Genomic DNA, 13,925 nt, shown 5'->3' with positions numbered 1-13,925 from the left:
GCCCTCAACCATGGATAAAAAAAGTAATAAATCATAATTTTGTGTGGCACAGTGGTCTGTTGCAAGTCTTTCAATTGGACACCACTTCCATGATTTGTGTCTCTACAGTTTTATGAGGAACCTGACCTGGGTGTCCTTTTTGGCGAATCATTGAGAGGTGAACACTAGGTTAAAGGCAGACAGAAAAAATCCATGGTCTGATTGGGCTTTGATCCTTCAACTCTTTAGTTTCCAGGCACATGCCTCCTGCTAGACCACCAGGCCCACCAGTTGCGCAGTGGGACACAATGAGAAGGGAATCAACTATGAGGTGTCAGCAAAATAGAAAATCTGGAAAGCTTATAACAATTTTCCATGCTACTGTGCCATTGTTTCATGGATTCTCTTAAAAATCCCAAAATTTTGTCTCCATCAGACAAGAGCTACTTCAAGTGGTATTTCATTATACAACCAGTAGACACTGTATGTATAACTAGTAGACACAATGGCCTGCAACTGACAAAAGTCAGTTTTCGCTGCTGTCTACATCCCTCCAAAGATGAAATGTCACTTGCTTTTCTTAAATTTGGGTTGTTATTGTCTCTTAACAACTTCGCAACCTTCAAAGATGGAGGTGCAATATTGGGATTGTTAAGAGAATGCATCGGGTCATGGTATAATAAAGAAGAAAATTTGAACAGCTCTCATTGTGATAGCTTACATTTTGCATTTTTGTGTGAAATATGGGCACCCAAAACGTTAACATTGTCACAGAGGACACATGGAAAGTACAGGCTGGAGAATGAACACTGATACAGAAAAATTAAGAAAAAACAGAAAGTGGACATGTGAAATAAAACCTTAGGCAAAAAAAAAGAGACAAATTGAAAAATGTAAAAGACAGAAAAGAAACATACCTAAACAGATGGGAAGGACAGAAACGACCACTGGAGATTTTTAAAAAGAGGAAACAGGCAATAGCAGACGATTCCATGGGGTACTGGATTTAAGAAAAACACCTCACTAATCAGCGTGTGTGTATATATATATATAAAAAAAGAAAGATGATGAGACTTACCAAACAAAAGCGCTGGCAGGTCGATAGACACACAAACAAACACAAATATACACACAAAATTCTAGCTTTCGCAACCAACGGTTGCTTCGTCAGGAAAGAGGGAAGGAGAGGGAAAGATGAAAGGATGTGGGTTTTAAGGGAGAGGGTAAGGAGTCATTCCAATCCCGGGAGCGGAAAGACTTACCTTAGGGGGAAAAAAGGACAGGTATACACTCGCACACACACACATATCCATCCACACATACAGACACAAGCAGACATATTTAAAGACAAAGAGTTTGGGCAGAGATGTCAGTCGAGGTGGAAGAGTAGAGGCAAAGAAGTTGTTGAGAGACAGGTGAGGTATGAGTGGCGGCAACTTGAAATTAGCGGAGATTGAGGCCTGGCGGATAACGAGAAGAGAGGATATACTGAAGGGCAAGTTCCCATCTCCGGAGTTCGGATAGGTTGGTGTTGGTGGGAAGTATCCAGATAACCCGGACGGTGTAACACTGTGCCAAGATGTACTGGCTGTGCACCAAGGCATGTTTAGCCACAGGGTGATCCTCATTACCAACAAACACTGTCTGCCTGTGTCCATTCATGCGAATGGACAGTTTGTTGCTGGTCATTCCCACATAGAATGCATCACAGTGTAGGCAGGTCAGTTGGTAAATCACGTGGGTGCTTTCACACGTGGCTCTGCCTTTGATCGTGTACACCTTCCGGGTTACAGGACTGGAGTAGGTGGTGGTGGGAGGGTGCATGGGACAGGTTTTGCACCGGGGGCGGTTACAAGGATAGGAGCCAGAGGGTAGGGAAGGTGGTTTGGGGATTTCATAGGGATGAAAACTAACAGGTTACGAAGGTTAGGTGGACGGCGGAAAGACACTCTTGGCGGAGTGGGGAGGATTTCATGAAGGATGGATCTCATTTCAGGGCAGGATTTGAGGAAGTCGTATCCCTGCTGGAGAGCCACATTCAGAGTCTGGTCCAGTCCCGGAAAGTATCCTGTCACAAGTGGGGCACTTTTGTGGTTCTTCTGTGGGGGATTCTGGGTTTGAGGGGATGAGGAAGTGGCTCTGGTTATTTGCTTCTGTACCAGGCCGGGAGGGTAGTTGCGGGATGCGAAAGCTGTTGTCAGGTTGTTGGTGTAATGTTTCAGGGATTCCGGACTGGAGCAGATTCGTTTGCCACGAAGACCTAGGCTGTAGGGAAGGGACCGTTTGATGTGGAATGGGTGGCAGCTGTCATAATGGAGGTACTGTTGCTTGTTGGTGGGTTTGATGTGGACGAACGTGTGAAGTTGGCCATTGGACAGGTGGAGGTCAACGTCAAGGAAAGTGGCATGGGATTTGGAGTAGGACCAGGTGAATCTGATGGAACCAAAGGAGTTGAGGTTGGAGAGGAAATTCTGGAGTTCTTCTTCACTGTGAGTCCAGATCATGAAGATGTCATCAATAAATCTGTACCAAACTTTGGGTTGGCAGACCTGGGTAACCAAGAAGGCTTCCTCTAAGCGACCCATGAATAGGTTGGCGTACGAGGGGGCCATCCTGGTACCCATGGCTGTTCCCTTTAATTGTTGGTATGTCTGGCCTTCAAAAGTGAAGAAGTTGTGGGTCAGGATGAAGCTGGCTAAGGTAATGAGGAAAGAGGTTTTAGGTAGGGTGGCAGGTGATCGGCGTGAAAGGAAATGCTCCATCGCAGCGAGGCCCTGGACGTGCGGAATATTTGTGTATAAGGAAGTGGCATCAATGGTTACAAGGATGGTTTCCGGGGGTAACAGATTGGGTAAGGATTCCAGGCGTTCAAGGAAGTGGTTGGTGTCTTTGATGAAGGATGGGAGACTGCATGTAATGGGTTGAAGGTGTTGATCTACGTAGGCAGAGATACGTTCTGTGGGGGCTTGGTAACCAGCTACAATGGGGCGGCCGGGATGATTGGGTTTGTGGATTTTAGGAAGAAGGTAGAAGGTTGGGGTGCGGGGTGTCTGTGGGGTCAGGAGGTTGATGGAGTCAGGTGAAAGGTTTTGCAGGGGGCCTAAGGTTCTGAGGATTCCTTGAAGCTCCGCCTGGACATCGGGAATGGGGTTACCTTGGCAAACTTTGTATGTGGTGTTGTCTGAAAGCTGACGCAGTCCCTCAGCCACATACTCCCGACGATCAAGTACCACGGTCATGGAACCCTTGTCCGCCGGAAGAATGACGATGGATCGGTCAGCCTTCAGATCACGGATAGCCTGGGCTTCAGCAGTGGTGATGTTGGGTGTAGGATTAAGGTTTTTTAAGAAGGATTGAGATGCAAGGCTGGAAGTCAGAAATTCCTGGAAGGTTTGGAGAGGGTGATTTTGAGGAAGAGGAGGTGGGTCCCGCTGTGACGGAGGACGGAACTGTTCCAGGCAGGGTTCAATTTGGATGGTGTCTTGGGGAGTTGGATCATTAGGAGTAGGATTAGGATCATTTTTCTTCGTGGCAAAGTGATATTTCCAGCAGAGAGTACGGGTGTAGGACAGTAAATCTTTGACGAGGGCTGTTTGGTTGAATCTGGGAGTGGGGCTGAAGGTGAGGCCTTTGGATAGGACAGAGGTTTCGGATTGGGAGAGAGGTTTGGAGGAAAGGTTAACTACTGAATTAGGGTGTTGTGGTTCCAGATTGTGTTGAAAGGAATTTTGAGGTTTTGGAGGGAGTGGAGCTGGAAGTGGGAGATTGAGTAGATGGGAGAGACTGGGTTTGTGTGCAATGAGAGGTGGTTGAGGTTTGCTGGAAAGGTTGTGAAGGGTGAGTGAGTTGCCTTTCCGGAGGTGGGAAACCAGGAGATTGGATAGTTTTTTGAGGTGGAGGGTGGCATGCTGTTCTAATTTACGGTTGGCCTGTAGGAGGATGCTCTGAACAGCCGGTGTGGATGTGGGAGAGGAAAGATTAAGGACTTTTATTAAGGATAGGAGTTGACGGGTGTGTTCATTGGCTGAGTTGATGTGTAGGTGAAGGATTAGGTGGGTGAGGGCAATGGATTGTTCAGTTTGGAACTGGTATAGGGACTGATGGAAGGAAGGGTTGCAGCCAGAGATGGGAACTTTAAGTGTGAGGCCTTTGGGGGTAATGCCAAGTGTCAGACAAGCATCCTCCTACAGGCCAACCGTAAATTAGAACAGCATGCCACCCTCCACCTCAAAAAACTATCCAATCTCCTGGTTTCCCACCTCCGGAAAGGCAACTCACTCACCCTTCACAACCTTTCCAGCAAACCTCAACCACCTCTCATTGCACACAAACCCAGTCTCTCCCATCTACTCAATCTCCCACTTCCAGCTCCACTCCCTCCAAAACCTCAAAATTCCTTTCAACACAATCTGGAACCACAACACCCTAATTCAGTAGTTAACCTTTCCTCCAAACCTCTCTCCCAATCCGAAACCTCTGTCCTATCCAAAGGCCTCACCTTCAGCCCCACTCCCAGATTCAACCAAACAGCCCTCGTCAAAGATTTACTGTCCTACACCCGTACTCTCTGCTGGAAATATCACTTTGCCACGAAGAAAAATGATCCTAATCCTACTCCTAATGATCCAACTCCCCAAGACACCATCCAAATTGAACCCTGCCTGGAACAGTTCCGTCCTCCGTCACAGCGGGACCCACCTCCTCTTCCTCAAAATCACCCTCTCCAAACCTTCCAGGAATTTCTGACTTCCAGCCTTGCATCTCAATCCTTCTTAAAAAACCTTAATCCTACACCCAACATCACCACTGCTGAAGCCCAGGCTATCCGTGATCTGAAGGCTGACCGATCCATCGTCATTCTTCCGGCGGACAAGGGTTCCATGACCGTGGTACTTGATCGTCGGGAGTATGTGGCTGAGGGACTGCGTCAGCTTTCAGACAACACCACATACAAAGTTTGCCAAGGTAACCCCATTCCCGATGTCGCAGGCGGAGCTTCAAGGAATCCTCAGAACCTTAGGCCCCCTGCAAAACCTTTCACCTGACTCCATCAACCTCCTGACCCCACAGACACCCCGCACCCCAACCTTCTACCTTCTTCCTAAAATCCACAAACCCAATCATCCCGGCCGCCCCATTGTAGCTGGTTACCAAGCCCCCACAGAACGTATCTCTGCCTACGTAGATCAACACCTTCAACCCATTACATGCAGTCTCCCATCCTTCATCAAAGACACCAACCACTTCCTTGAACGCCTGGAATCCTTACCCAATCTGTTACCCCCGGAAACCATCCTTGTAACCATTGATGCCACTTCCTTATACACAAATATTCCGCACGTCCAGGGCCTCGCTGCGATGGAGCATTTCCTTTCACGCCGATCACCTGCCACCCTACCTAAAACCTCTTTCCTCATTACCTTAGCCAGCTTCATCCTGACCCACAACTTCTTCACTTTTGAAGGCCAGACATACCAACAATTAAAGGGAACAGCCATGGGTACCAGGATGGCCCCCCTCGTACGCCAACCTATTCATGGGTCGCTTAGAGGAAGCCTTCTTGGTTACCCAGGTCTGCCAACCCAAAGTTTGGTACAGATTTATTGATGACATCTTCATGATCTGGACTCACAGTGAAGAAGAACTCCAGAATTTCCTCTCCAACCTCAACTCCTTTGGTTCCATCAGATTCACCTGGTCCTACTCCAAATCCCATGCCACTTTCCTTGACGTTGACCTCCACCTGTCCAATGGCCAACTTCACACGTCCGTCCACATCAAACCCACCAACAAGCAACAGTACCTCCATTATGACAGCTGCCACCCATTCCACATCAAACGGTCCCTTCCCTACAGCCTAGGTCTTCGTGGCAAATGAATCTGCTCCAGTCCGGAATCCCTGAAACATTACACCAACAACCTGACAACAGCTTTCGCATCCCGCAACTACCCTCCCGGCCTGGTACAGAAGCAAATAACCAGAGCCACTTCCTCATCCCCTCAAACCCAGAATCCCCCACAGAAGAACCACAAAAGTGCCCCACTTGTGACAGGATACTTTCCGGGACTGGACCAGACTCTGAATGTGGCTCTCCAGCAGGGATACGACTTCCTCAAATCCTGCCCTGAAATGAGATCCATCCTTCATGAAATCCTCCCCACTCCGCCAAGAGTGTCTTTCCGCCGTCCACCTAACCTTCGTAACCTGTTAGTTCATCCCTATGAAATCCCCAAACCACCTTCCCTACCCTCTGGCTCCTATCCTTGTAACCGCCCCCGGTGCAAAACCTGTCCCATGCACCCTCCCACCACCACCTACTCCAATCCTGTAACCCGGAAGGTGTACACGATCAAAGGCAGAGCCACGTGTGAAAGCACCCACGTGATTTACCAACTGACCTGCCTACACTGTGATGCATTCTATGTGGGAATGACCAGCAACAAACTGTCCATTCGCATGAATGGACACAGGCAGACAGTGTTTGTTGGTAATGAGGATCACCCTGTGGCTAAACATGCCTTGGTGCACAGCCAGCACATCTTGGCACAGTGTTACACCGTCCGGGTTATCTGGATACTTCCCACCAACACCAACCTATCCGAACTCCGGAGATGGGAACTTGCCCTTCAGTATATCCTCTCTTCTCGTTATCCGCCAGGCCTCAATCTCCGCTAATTTCAAGTTGCCGCCACTCATACCTCACCTGTCTCTCAACAACTTCTTTGCCTCTACTCTTCCACCTCGACTGACATCTCTGCCCAAACTCTTTGTCTTTAAATATGTCTGCTTGTGTCTGTATGTGTGGATGGATATGTGTGTGTGTGCGAGTGTATACCTGTCCTTTTTTCCCCCTAAGGTAAGTCTTTCCGCTCCCGGGATTGGAATGACTCCTTACCCTCTCCCTTAAAACCCACATCCTTTCATCTTTCCCTCTCCTTCCCTCTTTCCTGACGAAGCAACCGTTGGTTGCGAAAGCTAGAATTTTGTGTGTATATTTGTGTTTGTTTGTGTGTCTATCGACCTGCCAGCGCTTTTGTTTGGTAAGTCTCATCATCTTTCTTTTTAGATATATTTTTTCCACGTGGAATGTTTCCCTCTGTTATATTCTTATATATATATATATATATATATATATATATATATATATATATATATATATATATATATATATATATATATATATATATATATATATATATATAAAAAGAAAGATGATGAGACTTACCAAACAAAAGTGCTGGCAGGTTGTTTGGTAAGTCTCATCATCTTTCTTTTTAGATATATTTTTCCCACGTGGAATGTTTCCCTCTGTTATATATATATATATATATATATACCAAATGAAAGTGCTGGCAGGTCGACAGACACACAAACAAACACAAACATACACACAAAATTCAAGCTTATATATATATATATATATATATATATATGGGTAACCAAGAAGGCTTCCTCTAAGCGACCCATGAATAGGTTGGCATACGAGGGGGCCATCCTGGTACCCATGGCTGTTCCCTCTAATTGTTGGTATGTCTGGCCTTCAAAAGTGAAGAAGTTGTGGGTCAGGATGAAGCTGGCTAAGGTGATGAGGAAAGAGGTTTTTTCCCAAGTGGAATGTTTCCCTCTATTATACATATATATATATATATATATATATCAAGTTGGCCTGGCATAAGGTCACTGTCCGGCCACCTGGGTCAATAAAGGGTTTGCTAGGCCTCCAATTCTTCGTTGATGCCAGCATTAAATAGTGATCTTTGTGTGCCGCAACTATGCAATGCCTTGGACTGTGTTTTGTTTGCTATTCACATTATGCATGGATCCACTATTACTGGAATCCTTCATTAATTGTGTTTTGTCGATTCCATTAAGGAGGAGAACCATCAAAGAAGTGGAGTGAACCAAAGTATCTATTAACAAAAGACAAGCGAATTGTAAAATCTTAATCTGTATACTGTATTAACAGTGAAATTATCACTATATTGCTTAATGTTAATCATGCTTACACCAGCTAAACTTAAATCAGAATCGAATCTATTGTATTACTTTTAAAAGAGCTGCTGTATCCTCAGTTACTTTAAATAGCTGTGGTTTATCCCCAACTGGTAGCTTACTATTTAGTTGATTACATTGATATTTTATGCCTTGGTCTATGGTGGAGTTATCCATTTCCAGGTTTATGATGCTACATTTATTCCACATATTTGTAGTGAGTTTTACATGTAAATAAATGATGAATGCTCTCTACAAAAACAATAAGCTGCTCTATTGCAGTGTGTGATATGTAACAACATATGTGTGTTGCCAGTACAGTCTTTCAGTTTCCCCCCCCCCCCCCCCCTATCTAAGGTGTATTTTACATCACGCAGATATAGATATCGCAATGTTGTCAACTTTGCTCAGGAAAACGTTAATTATGTTATTTTAAAAAATTGGTGCAGTGTGGCAAAAACATAAAGACACCTACTTCTAAAAAGAATTTTTTAAGAACATCTGACCAATGCATAAATTTTCCTACATACCAATGAAAATGAAACTTTGAGGGTGTGTTGTAAGTCATGCCTGTACAGCTCAGCTGGTTTGTTTATTCATTATTCACACACACAATTTTTTTCTGTCTTGGCCACAGTTTATTATTTAATATTTTGATTATGCGTTTTGGCTAACTGCCATCATCGGAGACAAAGAGTGAAAACATGGATACACAATTCTTTGCACGTATTACAGAATATCCATGGGAAGCACATTCTTTCAATAAATCACGAAATGAAAAGTGCTCACAATAAGTACGGAACAAGTACTTGAGTATTACACACCAGATACTTAAAGCGTCATTAGTGCATTCTCTGCCAATGACTGGTAAGAAGGTTAATTATTCAAGGCACAATAACAGAAAACACTATTTTATTGATGACTAAGTGCAGATATGAATAAAATGTAGATTAGATTAAAAATATACTTTCCATTTTTGTTGGTATGTCCAAGTAATCATTAAAATGATAAATTCATGTAATTAATACATGTGGATTTATATGGCTCTCGAGATTTTAACAAACTTTACGTACCACAAGATTTTCGAAACATATTATACCTGACAGTAAAATATTGCAGCAACCAAATGCAAGGCTGCAGAGTGAAATGAGAGAAACAGTGGAGCCCAGGAACAACAGACAGTCAACAATAGAACATAAGAAAAAAACAATGACAAAATGGTAGGAAAATTATTCCAAAGCACCAGTTCGCAACCAACATGGAACCAATAAAAATTAGGTGAAGGTAAGGGGGCTAATCAATTATCGATACTATAATGTAAGTCTCTCCTGATCCAAGGTTCTGGGTGACTTTTCTGTACCCCTTTCCCTAAACCTCTCCAGTCCTTTTCCTTCACCCTCCTTCCTTCCCCTTCAACTCTTCCACCAGAAGTAGGAGCCACTGGCTCCGAAAGCTTGTAAACGTTAAATCCTTTTTGTTAAAATCTCACAAAAAGCACAGCTTTTCCGCCATTCACAGGCAACTAATGCAACTTTGCAAAATTCTTATAAAATGAGTGTAATAATGCTCTATCACCCTGTTCCATTATGCACTGAAGTCAATAAAAAATAAATTATTGTCAATCCATTTCAGCTGTCACACATGTTATTTTTCTCTGTGTAAATGCATATTCAATTTAGATATTTAGAAAAAAATGATCTTACACTATACAAGCCAAATTTGATTTTCTGTGTACCTATACGTTCATCTAATATTGTTTAACATTAATGGTATTGGTAAATTTATAACATTTCTAATGCAAAAACAAAATTATTTCATACTTACTGATCAGTGTGGTGTGAGGAAGTGCAGACTTCAAATATGCTGGGTTGCATGCTTCTTCTGGAGCTTGCACAAGATGTGCTGTGAAAGAAAAAATACTTGTTCATTTTATAAGTTCTAGGGATACTGTTATACAAAACTATTTCAGCTACAAATAATAATTCATATGTAACATTCTTTCTAAAAACAATATGAAGCCTACAGTTATTTCAACTTCAGAAATGAATTTTGTATTTCTCTGCTCAGTTTTATAATTATCACACAAAAGCTTTGGCCAGCACTAAAAATATAAAATGCAGTGGCTCACAGATTACAAGAGCTTTAATAGAATATCAAGATTCTTACTGGTTTGTTGCAGCTCAATCACATGGCCATCACGCCTGTAGAATACCATGCAGACATAACCACTGTTACTGTAAGATACATAAATGTAATTAGTCAACAGAATAAAATGAAACTGTTGTCACACAAAGGATACTATATCATATTAATTTTATGGTAAAGAGTACACATGATCTGACTGTAATTATGCAGTAACAGCTAGATAATGCAATAGCAAAAATACCTGGCGAAAATAAAACAATATGCGAAACAGAAAATAAAGCATAGCTTTTGTAATATGTAAGTATGCAATAGTGATTTTTATACTGTTAACAAACTTTCTCTTTCTTCCTTATATACAGAGGAAGTAAAGGAAGCTTCTCTCCTTATACAGATTACCACAGTTTCAGAAGCAGTATGTTTACATTATATGAGGGATAATCAGTAGGTGTAGGTTACTGTTTAATTTGTTAATAATATTCACTAGATAGCCCCTAGCAGTTTACTGTAGGTCACTGTCTTATTCTTTAGTATTCACTAGATAGCCCCTCACAGAAAAATAAGCACCAGATCTAGCTTCTATCATGCATTTTTATAGTTTTTGATTATTGAGTGCCCTTTCTGAACTACAGTGTAGCTTGTGTGGCAGTAGGTTTCCTAAAGTTTTTTACAGTAAATCAGTTATTAGCGAGATGGATAGGGACTGTGTCTGTTGCGTGCGGATGCAGGAGGAGTTGGCCACAGCCCAAACGTAGCTGGAAGCTTTGTTGGCCACAGTCAACAAGCTCCAGAGAGCCACCTTTAGGTGCGGTGGGGATGGGGTGCCTGGGGCAGCCTGTGCTGAACTACATGTGGTGGGGAGGGGGGGGGGTCACAGCTCTCTGTCACTGAGCCGACCTCAGGTGTGACTGAGCTGGCTGACCCACTCTCATCTCAATGTGGGTGGCAGACTGTGTCGAGGTCTCAAGCCTCAAGGCAAAGGCTGCATGGGGGACACAAGCTCCTGCCAAATCCCATGCATTTTGCTAATTGATTCAGTGTGCTATCTGATGCAGGGGAGGGGAGGGGGGGCTGAGCCGTATCAGAACGTACCTTTTGCCAGGATAGTGGCCGCTCCTTCAGCAAGGTCCGGACAGGCACGTGGGGATAGGGGTTTGTTAGTTATTGGGAGCTCCAATGTTAGGTGGGTCATAGAGTCCCTCAGGAACATAGCGGCTAGGGCGGGGAAGAAGTCCAACGTTCACTCAATGTGCTTGCAGCAGGGCCTTGTCCAGTATGTGGAAGAGGCTCTTCCGGCAGCTATCAAGCGTGCGGGGTGCAGCCAGCTGCAGATTGTTGCACATGTCGCCACCAATGATGCCTGTCATCGGGGTTCCAAGGAAATCCTTGGGTCCTTTCAACAGCTGGCTAAATTGGTGAAGGCGGCCTCCATCTCTCGAGGAGTGGAAGCCAAGCCGATGATCTGCAGCATCGTACCGAGGGTGGAACGGGATCCTCTGGTTTGGAGTCGAGTGGAGAATCTAAACCAGAGGCTACATTGACTGTGATGAAAATGGTTGTAGATTCCATGACCTGCGCTGTGGGATGGAAGGTTGTAGGATGCCCCTTGATAGATCAGGGGTGCACTATACACCAGCTACATGGGTAGCACAGTACTTGTGACGTGCACATGGTTTTTTTTTATATATATTAGGTTCCTCCCCACAGGCAACAAACCGTTGGCCTGAAAAATTACCAGTTCATGACACTGATGTGGGTGTGCCAACTGTAAAAATTGTTATTTCACCTAAACAGATCATTCCAAAGGATTTAAATATGCTAAATCTCATGTTAGTAAATTTTCAAAGTGCCTGTAGCAAGATCGCTGAGTTACTCTCCAAAATAAACATTCGCAATGCCAATATTGTATTAGGTACCGAAAGCTGGTTGAAACCAGACATAAATGGCAGTGAAATTTTGAACAATGTTTAGGAAGGATAGGACTAATGCTGTGGGAGGTGGTGTGTTCATTTAAGCTAAAAGCTGTTTAAATGCAGTTTTGATCAATACTGAGTCAGACTGTGAAATAGTCTGGATAAAGCTGTCAATCAGACAAGGATTGACCATTGTATTAGGATGTTTTTGTAGACAACCAGCATCCGCAACAAACATTGCAGAACGTTTCAGGGAAGTCTTGAGTACATAGGAAACAAATATCCAAATTATCCATTAGTTATAGGTGGAGACTTTAATCTGGCATCAACTGACTGGGAAAATTACATGTTTATCACAGGAGGCAGTAGCAAAGACTCGTGTGAGGTTATTCTAGGGGCACTCTCAACATACAACCTTGAGCAATCGGTTAGAAAACCAACTCGAGATGGGGATATATTAGATATCTTGGTGACAAACAGACCTGATCTTTTTGAGGAAATTAATCTAGAAGGAGGTATTAGTGATCATAAAGTCATCGTGGCTTCTATATCAGTGGAAGCTGAAAAAATACCAAAGAAACAGCATAGAGTTTTCTTGTTTCGGAAAGCAAATAAAAGTGTCATTAATGAATATCTTCATAGTCAGCTCCAAGCATTCACTGTGGGACACAAAGATATTGAGCATCTTTGGTCGGAATTTGAAGGTATTGTCCACCACGTGCTACAGAAGTATGTACCTAGCAAAAATATAGGGGAGGGAAAGGATCCACCTTGGTACAACAAACATTTTAGGAAGTTGCTGAGAAAGCACAGAATTCTGCACAGTTGTTTTAAATGTAGTCACTGCCCCGCTGACAAACAGAAATTATGGGAAATGAAAGCAGCTGTCGGAAGGTCAATGAGAGATTCTTTTAACGAATTTGAAAGCAATATTTTATCTGCAGATTCTACAAATAACCCCAAAAAATTTTGGTCGTACGTCTAATCTGTGAATGCTACAAATACGAGGGCTATCCACAAAGTACATTACGTTTTGGAATTAAAAATAAATTAAGTATTGGAAGTTTTTTTTATTATATACAGATGAAAGCCACACTTAAATGCTACTTTTCTACATAGTTGCCATTTAAATTAAGGCACTTAAAATCGTAGCGATGGACGAGCTTGGAAATTCCTTCGTCGTAAAATTCGGCCGCCTGCACCTTCAACCACGTGGTTACCTCTTCTTTTGGGACAGAAAAGGTGTGATTTTTGTGGATTTCCTGGAAAGAGGCACTACAATAACCTCTCAAAGGTATTGCCAAACTCTGCACAACCTCAGAAGAGCAATACAAAACAAGCGCAGGGGAAAGTTGGGCTCAAAGATTTTGCTGATTCACGACAACGCCCGGGCCCACACGGCAAACGCCACTCATGAAGTTCTCGAATCTTTTAAGTGGGAGTTGTTTCCTCATCCACCGTACAGTCCCGACATGGCACCGAGCGACTTCCACTTATTCCCAGCAATGAAGAAGTGGTTGGCTATGCAGCGTTTTGATGACGACGCACAGCTTCAAGAAGAGGTAACCACGTGGTTGAAGGCGCAGGCGGCCGAATTTTACGACGAAGGAATTTCCAAGCTCGTCCATCGCTACAATAAGTGCCTTAATTTAAATGGCAACTATGTAGAAAAGTAGCATTTAAGTGTGGTTTTCATCTGTATATAATAAAAAAAATTCCAATACTTTATTTATTTTTAATTCCAAAACGTAATGTACTTTGTGGATAGCCCCCCGTAATTCAATACCTTCTCTTGCTGACAGTACGGGTAATGTAACTAATGACGATAAACAGAAGGCTGAAATTCTAAACCTAGCTTTCAAATACTCATTTACGGTGGAGGACTGCAACACCATTCC

The 13,925-nt window shown here is 43.4% G+C and overlaps 1 protein-coding gene across 1 annotated transcript in view; it reads right to left on the bottom strand.

Moving 5' to 3' along the window:
- LOC126204176 (uncharacterized) overlaps positions 1-13,925 on the bottom strand; it is a 117,019-nt gene that overhangs the window by 15,837 nt on the left and 87,257 nt on the right. The window contains exons 7-8 of the mRNA XM_049938581.1: positions 10,139-10,206; positions 9,797-9,874 (exon numbers count right to left, since the gene is read on the bottom strand). Of these exons, the coding sequence (XP_049794538.1) occupies positions 9,797-9,874; positions 10,139-10,206 (146 nt within the window). The remainder of the gene's footprint in view (positions 1-9,796; positions 9,875-10,138; positions 10,207-13,925) is intronic.

The sequence above is a fragment of the Schistocerca nitens genome, chromosome 9, assembly GCF_023898315.1.
Source record: "Schistocerca nitens isolate TAMUIC-IGC-003100 chromosome 9, iqSchNite1.1, whole genome shotgun sequence".
NCBI classification, from domain to species: Eukaryota; Metazoa; Arthropoda; class Insecta; order Orthoptera; family Acrididae; genus Schistocerca; species Schistocerca nitens.
The sequence above is the reverse complement of the archived record's forward strand: the minus strand, read 5'-3'. Positions and strand labels throughout refer to the sequence as shown.